Below are 27913 nucleotides of genomic sequence, written 5' to 3'. Positions count from 1 at the left end.
TCTTCTGAGATTACAGTCCTCGTGACTCATTTGCATCAGCTCCAAACATTAGGTGAACTGTTTAGGGGACCTTTTATATGTAACTATAATGCTGTCTTCGTTAAAAAGAACCCTGAACTGATCCTTCTCAATGTAAGCCCTTCAATTTGAAGCCTTCAAAAGCATCCATTATCTTTTTAGACATCATGTCTTTTAAAAACAACAAGCATGATGCCGGGCATGGTGGCACATGCTTGTAATCCCAGCATTCAGGAGGCGGAGGCCAGAGGATTGTGGTTCGCGGACAGCCTCGGCTCCTTAGCAAGGCCCTTGGCAACTCATTGAGACCCTGCTTCAAAAAATAAAATACTGCCGGGCGTGGTGGCGCACGCTTGTAATCCCCACGCTTGGGAGGCGGAGACAGGAGGATCGCGCAGGTTCGAAGCCAGCCGCACGCGCTGGCTTAGGAGACCCTGTTTCTAAATAAAAAATATGAAATAGGTCTGGGAGTGTAGCCTGGAGGTAGAAGGGCTTCCAGGAACCCCAGTACCACCTAAAAATAAATAAATAAATAAATAAATAAATAAATAAATAAATAAATAAATAAAATAAAATACAAAAAATAAAATACTAAAATATGGGACTGGGGGTGTAGCTCAGAGTTATAATGCCCCTGGGTTCCATCCCCAGTACCGCAAAAATAAATAGATAAATAACTAAGTAAAAATAACAGACTTGGATTAAGATATTTAAAGGCGCCATCAGAGATGTGCATTGTGAAGATTTAGGGTGGAAGAAGGCCTTGGCTTATGGTTCTGTCTTCGCCCTGTTTGAAGCTTCCTGCCAAACCTTCCTCAATCTTTCTGCCCCCACCCCACTGAGCCTGGTGAGGGAAGGACTTGGAGCAGTGGACAGCAGGAAGGAGGCTCAGATTCTGTTCCTCTGTAGTGGGGTAGGGAGCCACTAAAGGCCTCCTGGGGTCTCCTGACCCCTTGGCCACCTTTCCACAGAAGCATCAACAGTCAGTGTAAGCTCCGAGAGCTGCAGGGACCGCAGGTACAGCTTTCAGTAACCTCGAATCTCACCGTGTCGGCACACGGGTAATTAAGGGTAAATAGAAATCCATATGTCATTACCGCATTTGAATTGTTGATTGAAAAACCACCAACTCCTTTTTCTCTCATTTATCATAAGAGGCACTAAGAAGAAGCAAATTTGTCACCAATAAAAATGACAACCTTGGAAGAACGGCTTGGGTCTCCACCTCCCTATGGACCCCACACAGCATCTGGGCTAACCCACGTGCTCGGAACTGCTTTCTGCCCAATCTCCACCTTTCTCAAATCACTCCACCCATCTGAATTTACCCACCTTTGCCTCAGCTGCTCTGAGGCCAGATCATCCGCTTTCTGCCTCCTAGCTATGTAGCCAGGGTCTGCCTTCTAGAGATCAGGTATTTTATATCAAGCATCCATTTCAGTGGAGGAGGCTTGAGGAATTTACACAGACTCGAAAATCGGCATTGCTTCTTGTGTTTTTGTATCCTTGTCACCGAACATCTTAAAAACTGGGAGTCTAATGGGATAGACGCCACATTTAAAACAGACCACCAAAGCCAAAGTAACAGAAACGCCAGGCTTTGGCCTGAAGGGTGGATGTCACAGCTTCCAGTTGTTTCTTCTACAAGATCATCTCCTGGATCTCACACCCCTGCCCCCAACACCACATCATGATGAATCCTGGACAGCTGGCTCCGGGAAGTCAGCGAGTGGTAAAGCCATCACTCCGCAGAGCAGAGCCCACTGTGCTATGTGAATTTAATCTGATCTCTTCAGGCTGCATCTCAGGCTAGAAAGTGGGATCTTTCAAGCCTTCTGTGAGGATGGGTGATACCCGGCTTCACCCTGTGTTTGGATATTGCCTTCATCCCCAATGCTTTCTCTCCTTTACTATAGATACCTAGTTCATCCAGTGTAGGCCCTGTTTGCTATCTCTGGTTCCCCACTTCTCTTTTACTGACAACTCACTCTGTAGCACTCAGTTTTAGATCTTCATTGGAACTAGGAAATGAATTTAATCTCACACTTTCCAAAAATCCATTGCGGTCATGGAGACCAGGGCCAGAGAAGTTGGACTTTTGTGTGCCTGAAAGGATTCAGCATTATTCTTCGACCACTAATGACTCCTCCAGATCAAGGAGTTCACGTCCAGCCTTTGAACTGGAAAAAGGAAAACTCCCGGCCTGGCTGTCAGGGACAATCAGGGATGTCTCCTAATGCCTGGGATGTGGTGTGTCCACGGTGCTCAGATTCCTGCAGCTGATCCTTGGCAGAGAGAAAATGCAGTAAATGGAAGGAGCCAGAGCCCAGCAGTGCACAGACCAGAGCTCCTCGTAGGGCCACGTGGTCATTTTTTACAACCAGCTTCTCATTTCTAAGTTTGAAACAAAACAGAGTTTTGATTCTGTCGAGCCTGGTGATAGGGATGGCTGAAGATTGCTAAGGTACCACTGAGTCACATAGAGGTTTTGGAGTAGGGTCAGGCATGGGAGAGCATCCATTGAACCCTCGCTTTGGAAATGAAGTAACAAAATCTCAAGACAGTGAGTTAGAGAAAGAGCTGGCACCAGAAATGCAGGCGCCCCAGTACACCGCCCAGGTGGTGTGTTTCTTTATTGTCTCTCCCAACTTCAGACCAGGTCTGCCAGGTTTGGTGGCACTTGAAAGAAAGGGAGGAAAAAAGAAATGTTTAAATAGAACAGAAATACTATTATGTCCAATGGTGGGCAAATATTTTTCTGTAGGAGAGAGATCACCCTAGAAGGGGAGATCTTTGTGGCAGTGTCAGGGTTCTGTATTTTGACTACGGTATCATGCCATTTTCAGTCCTTAGGACCCAGGTCTGAGGTCAACCTGTTAAGTTGGTGAGGCCCTGTCCCAAACATGGCGTCCAGCTATGGGCACACTGTTACCAATGCTACTTTCCCCGTTTGTTGTTGTTCTTTAATTGTATAAGGTATAATTACTGGAAAAGATGACCTCTCTCTACTGTTTCTGCAATTTTCTGTGAATTTATAATTATTTAAAAATGAAAAGCTTTTAATTGGGTGATGAGTGCATGTATATCTCCACAAGATTATTTTTATTCCATTAAGATGTATGACTACAATGTACCAATAAAAATATATATATAAATGAAAAGCTTTTATGAAAGCAAATTTTATCTGCATGTGGTGTTACGCATCTGTAATCACAGTATTTTTGAGACTGAGAAAGAGGGTCCCAAATTGGTTTCCAGCATCAGCAACGTAGTGAGACCCTGTTTTAAATTAGAAATAGAAAGGGCTGGGTTTTAGTTCAGTGTTAAAACATTCCTGGGTTCAGTCCCCAGTAACACACACACACACACACACACACACACACACACACACACACACACAGGCAAATTTGAGATTCACCATTTTTTTCTGAATAAGAAAAAATTAAGATCTTCTGAACGGTAATAAGCAAATAGGCATGGCTTTATTTACTATATGTTTTCAGCTGCCACATGAAAAAAAATGCCAGGAAAGAAAAGTTTTCTTTTTCCCTTTGTAATAGTAGAAACAGCTCCAAAAAATTATGGCACTTGTAATCCCAGTACTTGGGAGGCTTAGACAGCAAGAAAACATGTTTGAGGCTAGCTTCAGAAACTCAGAGATAGTCTGTTTCAAAATAAAAAAATAAAATTAAAAAAAAACTGGGAGTGTAGCTCTAAGGTAAAATATGCTTGGGTTTAATTCTCAGTACCCAAAACAAATGGACAAAAAAATTGTTTACAGCTATTTTGGTCTACCACCCTTGTTAGTGCCTTTTTATGGACAACTCAAAATTCAATGTCTTTTCTACCAATATGAATCAAGCTATGTAAACTGAGTGGATATTTTGATATTGTGTTGCTATCACTGACTGATACTGTGCTTAGTAAAATGTCATTTGAAATAAAATGCCACTAGGATAGCTGTCTTACTTAAATTTTGTCTTTTAATTTTAGTTATTGAATCGAAAACTCTTCAAGGAACCAAAGGAGAACACAGCTTTAACAACCCCGGGGTCTTCGTGATAGAAAACACAACGGTTGAATTTCAGAAGGGCCCAGACAGGGAAACCTTTAAGATTCCTGGACCTCTGATGGCTGACTTCATCTTCAAGGTAGGATGGTCTGCTTCAGAAACTTCAGGACTATGAAGCCCAGAACATCTTGATTTTAAAAACAGTATGTTTAAAGCTGGGCGTGATGATGCATGCTTATAGTCCCAGTACTTAGGAGGTAGAGACAGAAAGATTGCAGGTTCCAGGCCAGCCTCATCAAGTTAGTAAAACCCCATTCAAAATAAAAAGTAACACAGAACTTGAGATGTAGCTCAGAAGTAAAATTCTTCTGGATTCAATCTCCAGTACCATGATAATGATGATAATAATTAATGACGGGCTGGGGCATAGCTTAGTGGTAGAGTTCTCACCTAGCATGCATGAGGCTCATGGTTTGATCCTTAGTTCCACCAGAGATAGGGAGGGAGGGAGGGAGGGAGGGAGGGAGGGAGGGAGGGAGGGAGAGAGAGAGAGAGAGAGAGAGAGAGAGAGAGAGAAGAAGAAGAAGAAGGAGGAGGAGGAGGAGGAGGAGGAGGAGGAGGAGGAGGAGGAGGAGGAGGAGGAGGAGGAGGAGGAAAGGAAGGAAGGGAGGGAGGGAGGGAGGGAGGGAGGGAGGGAAGAAAGAGAAAGAAAAAACAGTGAGCTTGCCATCAGTGGTTGTTTCTGTACGGAGCACGTATCATCAGTATTTACATCTTGACAATTCATTCCCCAAAATTGTTTCTCAAGTATCAGTTCCTCAACCCTAAGAGTTAAAGTCCATTTGTTTAAGGGAAAGAATGATCTTGTGTTCATACTTACAGTTGCCATGTTCAGTTTCTAATCTCTGGATGCAGGTTGGTGGAAATGGGCTGTGTTCATACACACTGTTCTAGCAAACAAGAGCCGAGGACAAAGGCCTCCTTGGCTGCCACTCTCTGTCCCTAGAGCTGATCCAAGGCCAGGGCTCCTCCCCAGGACAAGTCCATGCCCAGCACCTGTCTCAAGAACCTTCAGTGCACTCTACTTCTCTGGAACCCGGAGCCCATGCCCCTCTCTGGCTAAACCCAGGCATTTTCTCTTGGCTGAAGCTTGTATAATATCAGGCCCCTCTACTTACAAGGAAGGCCCTTCTCATAACCGACAAGTATCCTGAAACTCTTCTGATGGATTGGAAGTGCCTAAGAAATGAAAAGAAACGCATAGTTTAGTGGGTGGTTTCACCCACTTCCTTTTCAGAAAACTTCCAAAATGTAAAAGGAAGAAAGAAAATCTCCCCAATTGCCAGTGATGCCTTTAGGAAAGGGGGAAAAAAAAGCCCCAGATACTTTCAAACAAGCTGTCTGTGTTCTGCCCGCCAACTTGTCAGAGTGTGTCATTGAGACTTCACTGTTTGGGCAGAGGGGGAGGTGTGGCGTTGAGGAAAGCTGCCACCTGCTCTGCATTCCTGATGCCACATCCGGCCTGAGCTGTGATAGCCAAGGCCAGGCTTGCAGGATGTTGATGTCCTCTGTGAAACTCTGGATTTTAACTGGTCAAAACTGAAAAGTCAAGGGACTCTTAAATGAAAATATTGGGTTTTTTTTTTCCCTGCTTTCTTTCAAAACAAGAAGACCTGAAAACTGGCACACACTGAACCATGGCAAAAGGGGGCTGTGGCCGGGTAGCCCCTGCCCGTGCGGTCGGTGCCCTCTCGCATTTATTTGGGTCCTCATTGTTGCCTACCGCAGCCCTGACATTAAAGAGTCGCTTGCCTTTTGTCCCACCCCGGGTGTTTATAATACTTGCCTGCCTCCCTGGACAGTGAAGTTTGTGACTTCTGTCTTAGGTCCTTATGGCATTGACTTAAGGTGCTTCTCTGACAGTCACCTTGTGAAAAATTTGGAGGAGCCGTATCAGCCTTTGGCCTCTTTCTCTGGTCCATTTTATGGCATAAATTAGGGCTTTCCCATTTGATCCTCAAGTAGTGAACACACACACACACACACACACACACACACACACACACACACACACACAGAGTAATTTTTCTCTTTTAACTGCTCTCCAGAGAATCTGTATACTTCTTAAGTCAATGTGGAGGTTTCTGATAGAGTAAGAGACTTCAGTATGGTGTTAAGATGCAGAAATACGAAGATTAATATGTCAAGATATTGGTCAGCATGGAGAGCCCCTGAAGAGCTCTTGATTATTACTATCATATATGGAAGCACATGTGAGCATCACCTGTATACTTTTAGGAGTGCATATTATGAGTGCATGCACACATGTACATGTATATATGTATGTTGTAATGGATTGGGAGAGTATGGTTGTGGGGAAACTGTTCCCGGGAACCCCTGCTAGGGTCCCGGACACACTTTCCCTCAAACCATAACAAATCCAAAATGACCAAAACCAGAAAGAAACCACAGGTTCTTGTCCTAAGCTAAGAATAAATATGCATAGCTTGGACAGTTGCTGAAGATTTAAAGAAGTTTATTTAAAAAGATAGAAATACAGGAGATAGTCACAGCCCTGTGCCTGAGAGTGGCACAAGGGGGCAACTCGAATGAATATACCAAAGAACCCCAGTTTACGGAGTGTTTTTATCTTGACCAAGTCTGCAGCAGGTCCTTTGATCTGTAGATATGCTGCCCTATCTCTTAGTCCAGTTTTCTGCTGTCTCCATCTCCGGACACAGACCTCTACACCTTTTGCTACTCTCCCAAGATGTGTTAAATTGCTTCTCTGGGACCTGGGATTTCCTCCCATCTGTCTCTCCTTAGAAATGTAAAGAGACCTCTTCCCTGGCTAGGCTTTCTTTCCTTCTCTTTAGAAATGTAAATTACAAGTCCCTTCTTCCCGCCAGTCCTGGCTTTCTTTAGTACAAACGATATATTTTCAAAATTGGAAATCTTTCCCAATACTGGTATATTAATACATTTTAAAACCTCTTCCCAATTCTAGTACATATGTGTTTACTTTTTTTTAATATTTGGAAGGATATATCCCAAAGTGGAAACAACAGTGGTTATTTCAGGGGGGAGAGTGTTTGGGTGCAGTGGTCTTAGCTTCTCCCATAATATCTAACTCATTTTAAGTCCTGGGCATGGGGGCACACACCTGTGCTCTCGGTACCAAGAGGCTGAGACAAGAGGATCACAGGTTTGAGGCCAGCCTCAGCAACTTATTGAGACTCTGTTTTAAAATAAAAAGTAAAAAGGCCTGGAGGTGCAACTCAGAGGTAGAATACTACTGGGTTCAATCCTTGGTACCCAAATAACAATAACAATAACTTTTTAAGAGAAGAAATTTATGTACCATTTGCATAGTTAAAATCATTTCACACCTTCTTGCCTGAGTTGTATATTGACCACTTAATAGAGTATATTATTTGTTTGTTTGTTTGTTTATTTATTTATTTCTGCCGTACTGGAAATGGAACCCATGGGCATTCTACCTTCGGGCTACACCCCTAGGCTTATTTTTTATTCTTTCTTTTTTTTTTTTGAAACAGGGTCTCACTGAGTTGTAAAGAGCCTCACTAGGTAGCTGAGGCTGTCTGCGAACCCAAATCCTCCTGTCTTAGCCTCCCAAATGCTGAGATTACAAGCGTGCCCCACCATGTCCTGCCTAATAGAGTATGTTTTAACAGTTTGCTGTCTGCTGTCTGAATTAGTACTCAGTCCTCAATTTTCCTGTCTCTGAATTCTGGCATCCTCAAACTTCAGTTTCTGAAAAGTTTTGAACTCTCTAGCCTGAAAAAGTTGTTTAAAAAATGACCTTTATCAAAAAAGATGTTGCACACCACTGATGCATGTATAAAACTCGCTTTCCTGCCTGCAGCCATCTTCTTTCATGGATGCGCTTGGTGGGAGGGGAATCTGGCAGAATTGGCAATGCAGGGAGACTGGCTCTGGTGTTATTTTACCTGGACTTGGGAGCTTGTCCAAATCCTGTGGGTTTCTAGGAAATATCCTTCTCCATCGGTTATACTTTTTTTTTTTTTTTTAGTTCAAAACATTGTAGAGTCAGCCGGGCGTGGTGGCGCACGCTTGTAATCCCTGCGCTTGGGAGGCGGAGACAGGAGGATCGCGCAGGTTCGAAGCCAGCCGTGCTGGCATAAGAGACCCTGTTTCAAAAATATAAAATAGGTCTGGGAGTGTAGCCCGTAGGAAGAAGAGGGGCTTCCAGGAACCCCAGTACCACCAAAAAAAAAAAAAAAAAAAAAAAACAAAAAAAACATTGTAGAGTGGCCCAGCCTGGGCTGTTATTAAGATAAGGAACTCCTTGCTTCTGCTTATCTCTGCCTGGCCTGTCCAACAGTGGAGTCATGGCGGCACTGTAACTGGAGGCCGACAGACCTGTGTTGGACCCGGCCTCTTTCCACTCCAGTCCATCATGAACCGCTGAAGATCAGCACTGCCTCCCCTGTGCCGCTGGGGCAGATATGTAGGTACCCTGGGCTGTGTTGGAGCATGTCACTCGCACAATTCACACAACAGGCCTGATTTCCTGAACTTTCAGTAAATTCCGTGTTGAAAGCTGCTATATTCCTAAAGTATGTCGACAAGAGACCGATGTTACAGTGTCTTGTAGCTGTTGCTGCTCAGGTTAAGAAATGTAGCAACTCACTACCCCAATAAGAAAAAATAAAGCTCTATTCTTTTTTCTTTAAATAATACTTTTATTGGTGTATTATAATCACACACAATAATGAAGTTCAGAGTGATAGGGACACACGTGGACACAGCGCTTGGTGAGCTTCTCCCGGGCTCTCACCTCATTTCGTCCCCTTCCCTGTACATGATAAGATGGATGCTGATAATTTTGTGTATGCATATAGCATCAATGGAAGTGTTTTGTTCATTAATTATTCCTCTCCTAAACCTCCAACACTACTCCAGTGGGCTCCCTCCTCCTATATCTAGAGTCCCTCCTATATCCTGATTTCTCTCTAGCTTCTACATAATGAGAGCAAACACAGGACCCTTCACTTTCTGGCACTGGCTCATTTCATTAAGAATAATGGTTGTACCATTCCTGAAAATTGTACCTTCTCTTTTTTTCCAGTGGAGCCTCACGATATAGTCTTGTTTTCCAGGATAATCTAAATGATGACCCCTGTCACAGAACTGTTGTGCTGGGGATGTTTTGCATTGGGACCTTATGGGGTCTGATTGTTTTTCCCCTTTAATATAATACCTGTCGCCACCAGGGAGCAGTAAAAAGTCTCCACTGAGTCATTGATGCTCCCTGCTTGGTTGATTGGGCAATCAGATAGGCATTATTTATTCAGGAAGAATTTATCAAACATCTGCCTCTGTGAGCAGATGTGATAAATACCAACTTTAAGTATATTCCTCTGAGAATATCTCATAAAGGTAAATGCCTTGGATGAAGCCATCTCTTTCTGTGGTTAATTTTTAACTCCAGCCTTTTCCTCTTTTAAAGCATGCACACATACATCTCTGGAGTGGTATCGTCCCCCAAGACTCCGACCCGCAGGGGCTTAGAGAACGACACAGACACCTTTTCAGCTGAAATATGAATTCTTCTTTAATGGATCCTTAACATGTCTCTTCTTCCTTCTTCTAATATGTCTGACAATGCGTACAACAATATATATCAGCATCATAATCCCTCCTTCTATTTCCTACCAACCCCAAGCTTTCACAGTTAGGGCATGCACACTTCTGACTTTCTCATAGGCAGGCTGGTGGTAGGCGTCACTTATCATTCTGCAGGCACGTAGCATGGCACACTGCGCATGCTTAAGGAGACGTCCATCTTGTGAGTCTCATGACTTGGCTGCAAGCCTAGGCACCATCTTGAATCCACGCTGGCAACAAGCCTGGGTGCCATCTCGGTCCAGCCGAGTGGGCCCCGACAGAGTGGAGGTATCTTCTTTGTGGCCTGAAATCTTCCTTTTTCTGCCAGCTGTCTTCTCAGCGCATCATTTTTCTTCCATTTAGATCTTGTGTGTTTCTGTAGGAAAATGCTTTCTGGGTTGCGTTTCCACTAGCTTTTGGCCATACATTCTCCATCTGGGGTTTCCTCCGACCTCACCTTCAGGATCTGGCTTACCTTGGTAGATATGATAGCACACCTAACTTGATCCAGGACAAGTGGACTCCATCTGCCGGCTTCTCTCATGGCCTGTGGCCAGTGCAGGTGGTGACTGAATTCAGATCTTCCCAGGTGTTCAAACACAGCAAGCCATTATAGCAGTGGCTGCCTTAGTGTCCTAGGGCTCTGATAGCAGGGTACCACAAACTGAATCTCTCATACACTGGCATCTATCATCTCAGTTCTGAGTCTAAATGTCCAAAATCAAGGTGTTGGCAGGATTGGTTACTTTGATGGCTGTGGGGGAGGATCTGTCTCCTGCTGCCTCTTCAATTCTGATAGCAGAGGCCTCCCCCCCACCCCCCCGTCTTCTTTCTTGTCATCCCTCTGTGCTTGTCCGCCTCTGTGTCCAAATCCCCCTTATCTTAAACACCCAGTCATATTGGATGCCTAATGGCCTGCCCTAATGGCCTCAGCTTAACTTGATTACATCTGTAAAGACCTGACTTCCAAGTCAGATCACATTGAGGGCAAAGACTTCAACATTTTTTTTTTTTTGGTGGGTACACGAGTCAACCCATAGCAGTGCCAACAGAAGCAGAAATTCATCTATTTTATCGTGTCACTGAATCAGGATTCCATTCCATCCTGTGTCTCCCGCTAATCACAAAGGCAGAAAGTGGTCTGCTGAAGGAAATGTCTAGTTAAAGAAGTTCAAATACTGTTCTGGTAGTCACAAATACAGTTCTTTGCTAAGTGTGTGTGTGTGTGTGTGTGTGTGTATACATCACAGGAGATGTATATGGTGAAAAAGGGGATTCATCAAATCAGCTTACAGTCCAAAGCAGCGTAGTGGAGAGCAGGGGGAAACCACAGCTGGTGGAGCGGTCCAAGAGCTGGAGTCTCAGAAAAGGAGCAACCGATAACACAGTCCCAGTCCAAGATGGAAGAACCAGGAAACTCCCTTGGGAAACAATGGTGAAGGTTGAGTTTGAGAAGCTGAAGGTGAGAGCCCCATATATTCACATGGCTTTCTCCTTTTTATCCAGGCTCAGCACCTGTCAGAACAGTGCCGCCCACATTCAGGGCAGGACTTCCCCCTTCAGACTGCTGTTACATAAAGCAGTCATCACATCAGCACACCCAAAGCCACAGAATCTTAGGTGTTTCATAATCTAGTCAAGTTGGCAATCCATCCGTCAGAGCATCTCTTCTGTCATTGGAGCTGTCTGCCCTGGGGACCAGAAAGTGGCGGGTGGGTGCCTGGGAAATTGTTAGTGAGAGTGCAAAGAGGAAGCTTTAGTGTTCAACTTGTGTTCATTGAAGGTTATTGTTATCTTTGTTTTCTGTACGGACTTTTGTTAGTCAGGCTCCGTGGAGAAAGATGAGTATTTTCTAAGTTGATTTGGTTCCCATCCTATCTCAAGGCCAAGCTGGGAGGGGGGACCATATGATAGCTTTTCTTCTGTGTATGGGAATGATGCCCTTTCCGTAATAAGGCGGGGTTCATGCTTCTTCGTGTACTGTAGATGAATCCTTACTGTTTAACGGATCACTGTGGTTGCAGACGGGACCTGCGAGAATGTTCTGCTGAGGTCCATAGCTGCATCCCATACATCTCATCTCATACATCTCATCTCATAGGTATCCAAACATGTCTGTTACAATAGGATTATCTCTTTCTGTAAATCATCTGGCTTTGATTCCTTTTCTTTCTTTTTTTACTGTCTTTTCAATACTAATGGAGAGGATTTAGAAACAGTTTCAGGGTCTCTTAGGCTTACTCTTGGAGCTAATTTCTCAATTTCCATTTTTCGGGAGAATTGTTTTATCTAATTTTACAACTTAACTTTTCAAATATCACTACAGTGTCCCCATATCATTAAATAACCACTCTACTGCTCCTCTGTGACTTTTCCATTTCTGAAGATGTTTATTATTTCCTTGTCAAATTTTTGTTTTGTTTAAATCACCCACAGATCGTCTCTGAGGTCTAAGTACTAGGGTTTAGTTTTGTTGATAAATTTCCTAAGACTTTAAAAATTCTTTTTATCAATTTATATTTCTATTCCTTTACTTTTATGTGGGTTATCTTGATCTTGTATCTTTGGCTTTTAGAGCTAAAAATTTTCCACTTTATTTTGTGTTTATGGCTTTTCTTGATTTAGGAATATCAATTTCCTCATACAAAAGCTATTAGTTTTATTGTAATATAGTATATCACCTTCAACATTACGTTTTGTGGTACTTATACCCTGATTAAGAAATCTTTGCTTTATTCAGCACCTGGAGGACATTCTGTGTTCAACAAATTTTCAAATAAAGGTTCAACAAATTTTAAAATATTATAAACAATTTTGGAACAATACAGTGTGGAATCTTCTATTACTGGGTACAGTGTTCTACATATATCAATTAGGTCATGGTTATTAGTTGTGTTAGTCTAAATTATAGCCTTACTAATTTTTGTTTGCTTATTCTATTAGTTGCTGTATTTATTTGACTTTCATTTGATTCCTGAAGCTTCCGCATCATATATTCTGAGGTAGATTTTTAGGTACATTTACATTTAGAATCATTTTCTGTTCATAGTCAATTGACCCTTTTATCATTATGAAACTATTATCTTTCAGCATTTTGAAGCTATCTATTATCTTCTGGATTTCATTTCTTTTGTTGAGAAGTCAGCTGCCGGTCTGATTTTTGTTCCTTAGAAAGTAGTGTGTCAGCTGGGCTTGGTAGGGCATGCCTGTAATCCCAGTACTTGGGAGTCTGAGACAGGAAGATCATAGGTTCAAGACTAGCCTCAGCAACTTAGTGAGATTTTCAGAAACCTAGCAAGACTTTATTTTGAAATAAAAACAAACAAACCAGGGGTGTAGCTTGGAAGTAGAATGCCCCTAAATTCAATCCCCAGTACCACAAAAAACACTGTGCCTTTTTTCTTTAAGTGTTTTCTGTTTTGGTTAGACTATGATGTAATTAGTGATTTTATTCGACCTGAGGCTCATGTATCTCTGGAGATTCTCACACATTTCTCCCTTAGGTTAGTTTCTGTCCATCCCAAGTTACTTTATCTCCATTTCTAGGACTGCAATTATAATTTTACCTTTATCCAATATGTCTAATTTCTGCTTCTTATTTGCCATTTTACTGCTTAAGTGCATTGAATCCAAGAATCAGCAGATTACGGTGAAGCAAGCCATTCATCTGTTTTGGTAAATAAAGTTTTATTAGAACACAGCCACCTTTTTCTTGCATACATGCTGTTGATGGATACTTTTGCACTCTACCAGCAGAGCTGGCAAGTTATAATAAAAATCATATAGCCCGGAAACCTAAAATGTTTAGCGTCTGACTCTCTAAGAAAATATTTGCCAAACTCCAGTGTAATCTACTGTTAAATCCACCCACTGAAATATTTAAGTTATTATACTTTAAAGTATATTTCTAGTAAAATTATCTGTCTTATCATTTAATTTCTCAAACATTTAAATTATAGCATCTTAAGCTGGGCACAATAGCCCATGCTTGTAACCCCAGTACTTGGGAGGCTGAGACAGATTGCTGCCAGCCTCTGAAACTTAGTGAAACCCTCCACAACTTAGTGAGAACGTGTTTCCAAATAAGAAATAAAATCAGGCTGAGGATATAACTTGGAGGTAAAATCCCTCTGGGTTCAATCCTCAATACCAAAGAAACAAAAACAAACAAACAAACAATGTAGTATCTTAATCCAGATTCTCTTAAAACAGAGCCAATAGCAAAAGTTTTGTGCCAAACTTGATGTTTTATGTCTTACGAAGGGCATAAGGTGTTGCTAGGCTCTTCCGTGAGGAAACAAGATACAAAGCCAAGGATAGAGTGGTAAGGGCCCTAGTGCCATACTTAAATTTCCAAGTTTTTCTTAGCTAATGCTAGTATCTGGATTTCCTGTAATTAGGTTTGTAAATTCTTGTTTCTATTTTTGGTCATTATGAAATTCTGTTTTCATGTGCCTAGCTATTTTTAAAGTATGTGCTGTATATTATGCATAAAACATGATAGATATAATTTGTGACTGGGTTATTTTTGCTTCTAAAAAGATAGCTAGGTTAGGACCCAATCACCTTCATCCAAGAAGGAATTTAAATGATTTGGACCTGAGCTTCATTCCCTTTGAAAGTTGGTCTGTTTCCAGTTTGTTTTTATTCCTAGGATCCCAGCTTCTAGTGTCCCGGCAGTGAGCCCGGGGCGGCCAATCCCCCCGCCCTCACCTTGGCAGGCCCTGAGCTCTGGTGTTCACTGCTTCAGCTTCATGCATCTGATGACAGGTCTGTGCAGCTTCTGAGCTCTCCGTCACCACTCACGCATTGGAAAATGCCTCCTGCCGAAAGGTGGTGCCAAACCTGGTGCCAAATGTGTACTCATGTTTCTGGGTTCCCTTCGCATCTGGGATCTCGCCCCTGAAAGTCTTCCCAGTGTGGCAGTGCTGTGAGGCCTTAAAATACATTTAAAAATATTTTACATAGTCTTTTTCTTTGTGCTCTGTGGGAGGATTCATCATAAATGAGCCTTTCTGCCACAGCCAGAAGCAGCACACTTTGCTGGTGGTTTTCGTTGGTAAACCCTGTACTGTTTCCACCCCTTACCGTACCCTTCCCTCCCTTTCATATCTTCAATCTGGAATTTTCTTACCATTTTATAATTAAATGCTTCAAGCTATTATCTTCCACCTCAACCCCTGTTTAGATTAATTTATGAGATTTACTGACTTCACACTATTGCTTCTGGCAGCTCCCAACTTTCTTCTGTGTTTATCTTAGTTCTTGAACTAAGTGATTCCATCCTAAAATGGTTTTAATAAGTATCTTTAGATGATAAAGTTTTCGTTTCTTTATGTCTGTAAATATCTTAATTTCACTTATTTATTTATTATTTTTTCTTTTTGCTGGTACTAGGGATTGAACCCAGGGCCATTCTACCTCCAGCCCCCCAGCCCTATATTTTGTCCTTTATTTTTGAAACAGGTCTCACTGAGTTGTGGAGGGCCTCACAAAATAGCTGAGGCTGCTGCAAACATGTGGTCCTCCTGTCTCAGCTTCCCAGCTACTGGGATTACAAACGTGTGCCACCACGCCTGGATTGATTTCACTTATTAATGATTGATAATTTGATGACAGATTGATCATTGATCATTGATTTCTGGTTAACAATTTTATTGTAGAATTCTAGGTCCAAAATTCTTATTCCTTATCAATTCAGAAATATGATAATGCTTTCTCATATCCTATATTGCTTATAAGAAATCTGATACCTCCTTTGTAGGAAATCATTTTTTTCTTTTTTTGGTAACTTTTAGGATTTTTTTTAATCCTTATTATATTGTTAAATGTTTGCTCAGAACTCAGTGAGTAAGAGTGTGTGTGTGTGTGTGTGTGTGTGTGTGTGTGTGTGTGTGTGTTTGTGTTTTACTGGGGATTGTACCCAGGAGCATTCTACTTCTGAGCTATATCTCTAGCCCTTTGTATATTTTATTTTGAAACAGGGTCTCACTAGATTGCTGAGCTATCCTTGAACCTGCAATACTCCTGTCTCAGCCTCCCAGGTTCTGGGATTACTGGCATGCACCACCATGCCTGGCTCAGTGAGTATTTTTTAAAATGAAGATTACTGTCTTTTCGTGGTCTAGGAAACTCTTTGCAATTATATAATAAAATATTACCCATATTTATTCTCTCTGTTGTCTCTAGCTTTTTAGCAATATTGTAGCAGATTGTTAATCTTCTAAATTTTTCCTTTAAAAATTAAGCTATGTTATTTTGTAAGCTGTTTCTTCCACTAAATATAGTGTGAATATTTTCTCATGTCATGAATTATTCTTTTTGTTTTCTCATTAAAAATTTATTTCTTGGGTTTTTTTAAACCAGTAACATTTTTTCAGAGGTTTTGCTGTTATGCTGACATACTTGGTATTCTTCTGTGGTGAGAACACTTCAAATCTGCTCTCTTGGTGATTTGAGGTACACAGCGATGACCTCTGTGCGTGGGCATTTCAGGATCTGTACTCTGTGTGATTTTACTTTCTCTCTTTTGCTCTTTATGTCACACTCTGGGAGTTTCTCTCAGTTCATGAATTCGTTCAATCAGTAGGGAAGGAAAAGATAAAAGGAGAGAGAGTGTGGTGTTTGAGTAAAAGCGCCTGAAAGTGAACTTGCCTCGTCTACAGCTGTTCGCTCTTAGCAGCTCCCTTCCCTTTTGATCAGGTACCACAGGGTTCATAGGGAGCACTGTGCATCTGTGTGCACTCGAGGTGAGTTTCTGTCGTTGTGCCTTTGGGATTTTTTCAGAGGAACTGTGACAGATATTGCTCTTAAAAATATAAGGATCCCAATTATATGTCTTGTTCTGAGCAAACCCAGATTAAGTCTCAACCCCTGTCATCTTGGAAATTAAAATCAAACTGTTTCAAGAAGAAAATATATTAAATAAGTAAATAGAGACATTTTCATGCGCCCATTCACAGGCATGGAATTGCCTGGGAAATGACTCCAGGGAGATTTGCTGAGAATCATCGGAGTTTCCAGGACAGATCTAAATGAAGATCTAAATCGTGACAGATCTCAATGAAGTGCCAGCCCATCTTAAGATGTTCCCATCATGCTCCAGAGTTTGTTGGAATTCTGGTGGGGTTATCTACCCAGATGCGGCATCTTTACCCCAGTTTGAACAGTGTGAACAGCACAGCTCACTGCTTAAAAATGTGCATCACAGTTCTCTCTGTCCAGACCAGGTATACCGTGGCCAAAGACAGCATGGTCCAGTTTTTCTTCTACCAACCCATCAGTCATCAGTGGAGACAGACCGACTTCTTCCCCTGCACCGTCACGTGTGGAGGAGGTGAGGCACGGACTTCGCTTGTGAGTGCTTGGAGCCCAGAGTTAGAAATCACATATACACATTTCTGAAACTGACTTTAACAATGATGTGATCCTCAGAGATGTCTAATTATGCGGCACCTGATCTGAAGACTGGTGGGAAAGAATATTGGGAAAACACCTTTCACTTTCAGCCATGGGCCGCAAACATGTTTGACTGTGTCCTCATCTTGAGTTCTATAAAGCATGGGTCATTTTTTATTTTCTGCAGAAATCCTGAGAAGCAGAGTGACGTGCCCAGCCAGATCAAGTTAATAGATGTATTGGTTCCATTGAGATGTCTACGTTATCTCTCTGCAGATGTGAGAATGTACTCTTAGTAAAAGGAGAAGGGGTCTCTCTTGAGTGAGAGGAGAGAGTCCTGCTTATTGTAGTTCGGGGTCTTACAATTGAGGACAGTTTGGGGTGCAAGTATAATTTAAGGCTCCACACACACACTACAAGCCAGAGGTCCTTTCTGTCGATAACACTTTCTCTTTAATATGGAGAAGCAAAGGCCCTCTGGGACAGAGGAGGAGGTGGCCAGAGCCATTGTCAAAATAATTCCCTTCCTCTACTGAACTTTTAAACCAGAGTAAATAGTTTTCAATGAATGTTGACACAGAAGCCACAGTCACTGGGACTTAGGGAGGGACTTAGGGAGATACCTTTTTTGGGGACCAGGCAGTGGTCCTGGCTGTTAGCCTGTGTCAAGCCACCTGCCCTGCACTGGTACCCTTCATCATGTTTGTTTTTTAAAAACCCTAAGGAAGGTCTACTTTAATCTTGGTGCTACAAGTACATCAGGGAAACTGCTGATCAGTGTCAGGTTCCCATGAATATGTAAGTCAGATGGCAGGTGGCTCAGACCCCAGCAGAAGCTTATGCCCCTATGAACAGAACAGGAGCTGTCTCAGGCTGCATGGGGCCCCAGAAGAAAAGTAAAAAGTTGATCTTCCCGGTTAGTTAGTTCTACTAGTGCCAGACTTGGTGAGATTGACCATTTTAATTCTGTAGCTACAGCAGTCCTTCTTAGAGTGATGTCTCTGGACCAGCAGCATCCACCTCTCAGGGACCTTATGAGACATATGAATTCTTGAGCCCCAGTTCAGGCCTACTGAGTCAGGGCCTCTGGGGACCGGGCCAGCTGCTGTGTCTAACATGTGATCTGGGAATTGTGGCACACTCTGTGCTCTGAGAACCTACTCTAGGAAGCAGTGTTTGGGGCCATCAGCTACAGCCATATTAATGTCTCCATTTTTGCCATATTTATTTTACCCCTGTACCACTGTTTATCCAACAAGCTTTCTTTAAGTAGACCTTTTTCACATATAAGCCTGTATTCAAAACAGTTAAATTTTATATCAGCCACAGAAACTGGTACACAGCAGAGCACTGGAGAATCCCCATCCTGCAGCTCAGACCGCCTCTAGTTTATTTTCAATTTCTCTTTTGTCAATCCTGAGAAGCATCTTTAGGAGCCAACGCTCCTTCAGATCTTTTGACTCAGTGACTCTCCTGTGGACTCTTCAGGGAACTTCCTAGAAACATTTGACCTCTTCCAAAGCTGACTGAGGTAGAATATTGTTGGAAATGAGACCGTGAACTGGAAAAACCTGATGGGTCTCTCCAAATCAGGGCCAGATACTTTGGGGCCAATCCCATTCTCCAAAATTTGCAAGCCAGAATTCACCAGGAGAGGCGGCAGGTCCCGAGGGAGCCTTGGCACATCTGGATGCACCTCTTGGCCTCACTGCTGTGGGCTTTGAGCCATCTTTGAGCCTTGGTTTCTCAGCTATAAATATAAGGAGATGAGACGTGCCATGCTGGCACTGAGTGGGCACTCAGAATATGTTGTTCTGTCAGGATCCTCACCTAAGTGTCATCCCAGATGCCTCTGCCAAGATGTCCTCATCCCAGCATCCACAGCTGTGCTGGTGATGGACCCCGTGTCCACACTGCTCAGTGGCCATAGCACTGAGCTCTCAGAGTTGGCAGGGCAGACCTATAGACACCATGTGAGTCTCTTACACCCAGTGCTGAATTCACCACTATAGAGGCAGGTAGACACAATTCCAAGAAGATAAGAGTCTTCAATGGATCCCAAAGTGAGAACAAAGAGATTGGTAGGACCTTTGTGTTTTTATTTAATTTTTTCTCTGTAGAGAAGCAATTTCCCATTCTTTTAAACATATTACTTCTCTTTCATACACAGTTATTCAGAGAGATATTCCCTTTTGGACCCATAAGGCAAAAGAGAAGCCTTCCACTTTGGGAGGGATCTTGTATAGCAGGATTCAGCTTAGTCCCATTGATCAAGGAATTCCTGAGAAAAGGACAGGTGCCCCCCAAAAAAGACAGACAGTCCTGCTGGAACCATATATGTACACCAGAGCACCTAGCAGTCAGACTTCCCCCAAATATAACAGTGGGTGTTAGAACAGAGACAGGTCTTAGGCTGCCATGTGATGTCTGCTGTTTTCTGCATCCTGGGAGGATTTCAGTTCATTTATTCACAATATTGGAAGACAGCCTGCCTTATTTATTTGCTCTTAGTTATCACTAAACTGCAGTAAAAATAAGGAGGAAAACAAATTCTCTCCCCTAAATTAGAAACACCTGTCTGTCCCCTGCTTCCTCCTTGTGGAAGTATGTTTCTGTTTAGGAAACATAGGAGCTGAAACCTCACTCTGTACTCATTTGGAGCGGGGGGTATAAAAACACAGGCATAAAACCCACAAGGAAAGCATTACCAAAATTTAATTACGTTAGTAATGAAGTCTACGTGATTTGTATGAATGGCATTTCAGAGAGTTTAGGATAATCAAGAAAATTAGCTCATGGGTCTGGATGGTACCGCAGGTACTTGGACAGACTTTCCGGGTCTTGCCTGTAATTATCTGCAGGGGCATCTGAGATCAGTATAAAGCAAATGCTGAGATTACCCCGGCCATCTGATACTGCTGACTTTCCGCAGATACTGGCACCCGAGTCACATTTTATTGACTCCGTTTGGATTTTCATTCTTGTGGTTTCGACCTTGCTTTCTGTAATGCATACCAGTCTGTCCCCTGCTCTCTACTTGTATCCAAGCCATGTTTTGTAGAAGGCTTTCTCTGGTGGTTTATAAAATCAGATTCCTCTTGACAATTAGGACTGTAAATGTATTTTTAGACCTGTAGACCAATTGGCAGAGACTAAGAGCTCAGCTTTAGCCCCCCTCCACCCCTTTTTTGAGAGCTTATTCTAGCTTTGAAAAATTACTTTAAAAATATTTAGCTTAACATGACATTTATGTAGTGACAGGAAACCTGCAGTCAGATCTCGATGGGAAGGGAAGTGTCCTGTGAGTTTTTAAATGGACAATGTTCATCTCCCTGGAATGTTCACTGCCCTTGCAGACTGCGGATCGGGTTTAATAGAATTAGGAATACATCCTCATTCCTTTCCCTTTGAAAGCTTGGGAGGTATGGCTGGGAGGATACAGAGAGACAGATTTCACTCTCTCACCCACCGATGATGCTTAATTGTCCAGGTGGACAGTTTGCTGGTGTTGCAGGTGCCCTTGTTTGGCCGCTGGTGAGGGAAGTGTAGGAGATGGTGGGATATTATGAAAGAAACGTTCAACACAGCAGCGAACCAGCACAGAGGTGGCTCTCAAAAGTGATGTTGAGTGAGGGGGAAAAAGTAGAAATTAGAGCAAGATTAAAAACACGTCATCATTTAAGTTAAAAGCAGATACCCATGAAACATTATATAAGACAGTGGCATATTAAGGATCTATCAACTATCAATCAGAATAGGCATGAGGAGGGGGAGAAGATTAGAACATTAGTGGCAATGGGGATGGAAGGGAAATACAAGGAAATAAAGGAGAGTACACAGAGCCATGAAAGAGGTAAGACAATAAACTGACTATAATAGGATGGCATCCGAGGTCCCAGGACTTCTTAAAAGGCATCCGTCACAACTTGCTAGTCACAAAGGCTAAGAGAACCACTCTGGGCTAAGTGGCTGTTCTTAACTTTGACTACATGTTTTAGTCATTTTAGCAGAACCTGAGGTTCTTTGGTAAAAAGTATTGATTTCCTGTTCCTAGTGCGAGTGCTTCATTGGATGAAAAAGGGACCTGGGCACTGGTGTGCAATAAAAGCTCCCATGTGAACTGGGTATGGTGGTCCCACACTTGTAATCTCAGTACTGGGGAAGCCGAGACAGGAGGATCACAGGTTCAAGGCCCATCAATGTAGCAAGACCCTGTTTCAAAATAATAAAATAAAAAGGGCTGGGGTATAACTCAGAGGAAGAATGCCCCTCAGTTCAATCCCCAATATTAAATAAAAGAAAAGAAAAAGAAAAAAAAGTTTTCATGGGATTCTGTTACATATAGCCAGAGTTGAAAATCACCAAGTTGAATTTCTTAAAAAGCACAGGGTATGTGGCCGGTGATAACTTTCCCAAGCAAAAACGAGACAGACAGATTTCGAGACTTCCCTCTTCTGCACCTCTAGGTTACCAGCTCAATTCTGCTGAGTGTGTGGATATCCGCCTGAAGAGGGTGGTTCCTGACCACTACTGCCACTACTACCCTGAAAACGTGAAACCCAAACCGAAGTTGAAGGAATGCAGCATGGACCCTTGCCCATCAAGGTTTGTGCAGGGGCCAAACCCTTTTTTACTTTTTTATAAGAAAGCAATCAGCTGCAAGCAGGGCTGAATGGTTCTTGCAGGACAATTTTATCTCTCAACTTTGAACATGGCTGGTGGCAGGTGCCTGCTTTTCCATTTATAACCACGGTCACTGGGAATTAGGGTGTACTTGTTAAGCCAGTCACTCGGGATAGCTTTCTCTTCTTGTGGTATTAGATGTCCATAAGCCCGTCATCAGAAACCTTTGTGCACATCTCTTGCATGTACAATATTAAAGATCTCTTTGTCCAAGCCCAATGGGCAGGCCATCTGTCAGTCATAAATATCTCTCACTCACCATTGACGCCTTTAATCTGGATCGCCCACTACCACATTTTGAGTTTTGAAGTGTTCACATTAAATTCAGTATAAAAAATGCATTGTGTAAGCAAGTACAAAGTTTTAACACCAACGCAGAAGATCTATATGTAAGCAGTCCTGCCGCATCATTTAGTACCTGCTGACTTGGGTTGCCTGGGGAAATTTCCTGGCTTCATTTTAGTATCTTCAAATAACAGCATAACATCAAGTCCCAGAATCCCCCCCGCCCCGATATCTGCCAGCTGGCTGAGTGGAGAGTACAAGTGGAAAGGGAAGCTTCTCAGTGGACCCTCATTTCCTTTTACCACCCTGCCCATTTCCTATAACCCTGGGGGAACATGATTACTAATAAAGACTTTTTATTTTCCTTCATTTTATCAGTGCATTGTAATCATATGTCAGGATTACAAGTTCAGAGTGCTACAGACATACATACACACAGCACTTGGTTAGCCACATCCCCACCCCCACCCTGCCCATACCCCAAATTGAGATTGACATTGATAATTTTGTATATACATATCCTTTCAATTGACGTATTTTGTTCATCCCCAAATCTCCCCCCACCCCTGTCTTCTTCCATTAGACCCCCCCATCACTCCACTGGTGTTTTTTCTCCTTCGTCTAGAGTCCCTTTTGTATCCTAGTTTTTCCCTAGTTTTCACGTTTGAGGGAAATATATCACCCTTCACTTTTTGTAATAGAGACCTTTGAAAGGGTATTCTCTGGAAAAAAGTGACTTTCATAAGATCCTATCAATATTACAATGTGTTAATATCATTAATATACCTTACTAGAAGAAAGATGATTAAAAGGACTACATAGATCTGTCTAAATTAGATATTTTTTTCCTTTGATTAATATATCACTAGTTCATTTTTCTGTCTTTTCACATATAACTGGTGATGGTTTTTGTCAGAGTTGTTCCTGAAAATTAAAGAGATGATATCTACCTGCCATGGTGGTTCACACATGTAATCCTAGTGACCTGGGAGGCGAAGGCAAGAGGATTGCAAGCTTGAGATTAGCCTTGGCAACTTAGTGAGACCCTGTCCTAAAATTAAATGGTCTGGGGCCCGGCATGGTGCACACTTGTAATCCCGGCATTTGCGAGGCTGAGACTGGAGGATCTAGGTTCACGGCCAGCCTCAGCTACTTAGTGAGGCCCTCTGCAACTTAGTGAGACCCTGTTTCAAAATAAAGAATACAAAATAGACCTGGGGGTGTCACTCAGAGGTATAAGGCCCCTGGGTTTCATCCCCAGTACCGATAGATGATAGATAGATAGATAGATAAATAGGTAGATAGATCGATGGATGGATGGGTGGTCTGGGGATATAGCTCATTAGTAGAGCATCCCTGGATTCAGTCCCCAGTAGTGCAATCAATAAATCAATAAATCATAGGGAGAAATATGTTGGGCAAATTTGGGGGAATAGTTCATAACATTTGGCATTTTTAGTTTTCAGTTTGAAAGAGAGTCCTGATACTTGTGATGTTGTCAACTCTGTATTAGCCATTTAATAGATACCTTGATTTAGAAGTGATCTATTCACAATGGTTTTATTTGTAGTGATGGATTTAAAGAGATTATGCCCTATGACCACTTCCAGCCTCTCCCGCGGTGAGTTATTTTCCTTTTCCTTTCTGCAATTTACTCTAAGTAGTTTGCAGGCCTCTGTTAGCATTGCAGCAATCATCTGTAACATAGCAGGGGTAGATGTCAGACTCTTTCGGAGCAAGAGAGAAAACAGACAACTCAGTAATAAGAAAGCTCTTTCTAAGAATCAAATGGAATGGGCTTATCTTGGACCGCCAGGTATCACAGAAGGAGCTAAAATATTAAAATTGATCAGAAACTTTAATCCCCTGTCACACCTAGATGACTAATGTAACTCTCTGAGTTTCTATTACTCTCTAATAACATGGTCCATTAGTATTTTACAGTTGAGAGACAGTTCAAAAGATCCATTTCACATTTGATTACTCTACTTCTCACAATGTCCCTAGGAAGGGTTACTAGGACAAGTGTATTTTATTCTCATTTGGCAGAGCCTCCAGTTCTGAGGAGGTAAATTCCTGTGACTATAGACTGTGCCTTATAACTCCAGATCTTGCTCCTCCCTCCACTGAGCCACAGCTAATGCCTTAGGGCCGTATATTTTGCAGCCATGTTTGCAAACTTGAGACGAAAGAGCAATCAACTAATCAGTAATGTATTTTTGTTTGTTTTTGAGCTGGGAACATAATCCTTGGACTGCATGTTCCGTGTCCTGTGGAGGAGGGATCCAGAGGCGGAGCTTTGTGTGTGTGGAGGAATCCATGCACGCAGAGATCCTACAAGTGGAAGAATGGAAGTGCATGTACGCACCCAAGCCTAAGGTCATGCAGACCTGCAATCTGTTTGATTGCCCCAAGTGGGTTGCCATGGAGTGGTCGCAGGTGAGATTCAAGATCATGCTAACTTTTTATTAAATCTCAGATTTCAAGGAATATTTGCTCTGTGCCCAGCACTGTATTGCCTGCAATGCAATACAAAAGTTGTATTTGAACATGGTCCTCGTTCCCAAAGGGCTTTGGAGGACAGTTAGAGGGTGATGTTAGAGGGACCCCCAGCCTCAGTGCTGATAAGAGGTAGCACTGTTAAGGCCACTGGTATATCTGGAAGGAACAGGTATTGAAGCACAGTCAGTTGGCGGATCCTTGCTGCCTTTGTAGTGTTTAGCCTTCTTTGAAGATATGTAGAATTTGAACAAGGCAGAGAGGGCTGCACAAAGGCAGGAATGGCATGAGGTGACTAGAAGCTGAAAAAGGCCCAGTGTGTTTAGATTGGAGAACAGAAGGGAGAATTAGAAGGTCAAGGTGGAAATGTTGACTTGATATTAGAAAACTGCCCTTAACCTAGTAGTTATGAAGATGCTTCATGATTTTGTGAAGAAAATAATATATTTTAAGGAGGTAGGAGAGCCCAGTATTGGGAAAGACCAGAGACAAGCACCCTGTTTGGAAATCATTTGGTTTGCAGATTGTAAGAAAAAAAGAAAAGAAAGAAAACAGCCCAGGAATATGAAAAGGCCTCATGTCAGATTAGCTTAGTCTCCAGGGAAAAACTCAGGATGAAAGAGAGAGCCTCTAGACCAAATGAAGTGCAGGTAGGTTCATCAAAGGTGAACAAATGCAGGGACTGGTATTTAGGGGATAGTAAGGGAGGGAGGGAGGGAGGGAGGGAAAGAGAGAGAAAATGTGTGTGTGTGTGTGTGTGTGTGTGTGTGTGTGTGTGTGTGTGTGTGTGCGCGCGCATGCTACTGGGGAATGAACCCAGCAGTGTTCTTCCTCTGAGCTATACCCCCAGCCCTTTTTTCCTTTTTAAAATTTTTGCTTTGAGACAGGGTTTTGCTAGGTCCTGAGAGTCTCACATAAGTTGCTGAGGTTGGTCTTGAACCTGTTATCCTCCTGTCTGGATTATAGATGTATGCTATCACTCTCAACTGGTTTTAGTATTTTAATCTTAACCTTTTAATTTTCTAGACAGTAAGCCATAACTGACTCAAGTTTCTCTGGCTTATTTTGTGTGTGATCTCTATACATGTACTAACATGCTCTAACATGTTATCTCTATAGATACTCTATACATGCACTAACATGTCTATATGTCTAATTAATGTGTTACCAACCATGCTAGAGATAAATAAAACTTACTCTTGCCTCCCCAAAGCTTAGATCCCAGTTGTCCAGGTGTGCAAGCCAATAGCTGTGTACAGCATGGTGGTATGAGTTATCATCCATGTAGGATTTCTCTGCATGGGGCAGAAGGACTCACCCACCTGGCAGTGTAAGAAACAGCTAAGAAGGAGGGGCTTGAAGAGTGCTGAGTTGGCCAAGTGGAGACCAACTTCACCTCCTTAGCTGACACCTCAGCTAGATGTCATCCATATTTACTAGGGCAGCAGTTGTCAATTTTGATTTTCTTATGTCCAAAATAAGTTTGGTAAATTATATGTTCTTTCTTGTGTAATTGACATCTACATTTTATCATAAGTTTTAATAATTGCAAAGAATATCATTTCCAACAGGCTGTGGATGGTGACATTTTAAAAGTGTTAAAATGTTTTTTAAAAAATGTGTCCAGGCGCTGGGCGTGGTGGCGCACGCTTGTAATCTCCGCGCTTGGGAGGCGGAGACAGGAGGATCGTGCAGGTTCGAAGCCAGCCACGCTGGCTTTAGAGACCCTGTTTCCAAATAAAAATATAAAAGAAATAGGTCTGGGAGTGTAGCCCGGAGGTAGAAGGGCTTCCAGGAACCCCAGTACCACCAAAAAAAAAAAAATGTGTCCAGTGGAACCTAAATGTCATGATGATTTCCACCCTTACCATCTTTAAATAGCATCAACACACTCTTCAACCATTTGAATACTGATTCCCCCACCTTGAGCTCACATTTTGAATCCCCTTCTCCATAAAATTTTACCCTAATGTAATGCGTTTTGTGCTTTAAAGTCTTGTATTGATAATACCATTCTATCTCTCTCCAAGAAAATAGATATAGTCAAAAATAATTTATTTCCGTTTCCTGCGACCAAAAGGCTCTTAAGTATTCAAAATGTTTCCCTGAATCCATTTATTATTAAATTTAATTTTAGTATATAATCAAAACAACATAAATATATTTCAGAATTTGGTAAAAATTAATTATGCATGAAATGTAAATTTTTATTTGAAATCAGTTTTCTAAAAGATATGAGGTTTTAAAATACTACATTTATCCATTGTCAGCAGTAATTTTATTGTTACTGTTTACCATTAATTCTTGTTTCATATTGACAATATCTTATGTGCACACACTTGGAAAATGTATTCACATAAATAAATATACTGATGCCAGGCGTGGTAGCGCACGCTTGTAATCCCAGCATTTGGGAGGTTGAGACTGGAGGATCAAGGATTGTGGACAGCCTCAGCTACTTAGTGAGGCCCTCTGCTACTTAGTGAGACCCTGTCTCAAAATAAAGAATAAAAAATAGGGCAGGGGATGTAGCTCGGAGGTAGAATGCCCCTGGGTTCCATCCCCAGACCTGCTATAAATAAATAAATAAATAAATATATATATATATATATATATATATATATATATATATATATATACTGGACTGAAAAGTGTTTATTTCAGCAAGGTCATTTAGTTCTTTGAACTCCTGAGTTATATGCTAAAAATTATGTGATGATCTATCAAAAAACATTATCTTTAAGGATTTGTCAGCTCAAAGTTTAAGTTCTCTTTTAATTTTTAATTTTTTAATTAAATTAATTTTTTTAAATTTTAAATAAAAAAAATTTTTTTTTGGTCGCACTGGGGTTCCTGGAAGCCCCTCTACCTCCAGGCTACACTCCCAGACCTATTTTTTTATTTTTGGAAACAGGGTCTCTTAAGCCAGCGTGGCTGGCTTCGAACCTGTGCGATCCTCCTGTCTCCGCCTCCCAAGCACGGGGATTACAAGCGTGCGCCACCACGCCCAGCTTAAATTAAATTTTTAAAGTTTAATTTTCATATGAAAAAAACAATGCCTTGTAGACCTCTTCATGAGAAGGAGACTCACCAGCTTTTCTTTCTGTCCTTTGAAGTGCACCGTGACTTGTGGCCGAGGATTACGTTACCGGGTAGTTCTGTGTATCAACCATAGGGGACAACACGTTGGTGGCTGCAACCCACAGCTGAAACTGCACATCAAAGAGGAATGCGTCGTTCCCATCCCATGTTATAAGCCAAAAGGTAAGTGCGCCGTGTGTCTTCAATCAATCAGAGGCATTTTCTAGCTCTTGTCCAGTATCACCACATTGCCATTTCAACTTGTATTCTTATGGAAATGGTTTC

At 42.1% G+C, this 27913-nt stretch overlaps 1 protein-coding gene across 1 annotated transcript in view; it reads left to right on the top strand.

Annotated features, from left to right (window-relative positions):
• The window catches only part of LOC308260840 (endophilin-A3), a gene marked incomplete at both ends in the record, with an annotated part of 376419 nt that overhangs the window by 257748 nt on the left and 90758 nt on the right, over positions 1 to 27913 (top strand). Inside the window, 6 exons of the mRNA XM_080692395.1 lie at positions 4012 to 4169; positions 16907 to 17018; positions 21547 to 21685; positions 23619 to 23669; positions 24283 to 24487; positions 27664 to 27811. Of these exons, the coding sequence (XP_080548521.1) occupies positions 4012 to 4169; positions 16907 to 17018; positions 21547 to 21685; positions 23619 to 23669; positions 24283 to 24487; positions 27664 to 27811 (813 nt within the window). The remainder of the gene's footprint in view (positions 1 to 4011; positions 4170 to 16906; positions 17019 to 21546; positions 21686 to 23618; positions 23670 to 24282; positions 24488 to 27663; positions 27812 to 27913) is intronic.

The sequence above is a fragment of the Muscardinus avellanarius genome, assembly GCF_963383645.1.
Source record: "Muscardinus avellanarius genome assembly, chromosome: 3".
Taxonomy (NCBI): domain Eukaryota; kingdom Metazoa; phylum Chordata; class Mammalia; order Rodentia; family Gliridae; genus Muscardinus; species Muscardinus avellanarius.
This window is presented reverse-complemented; position numbering and strand designations above follow the sequence as displayed.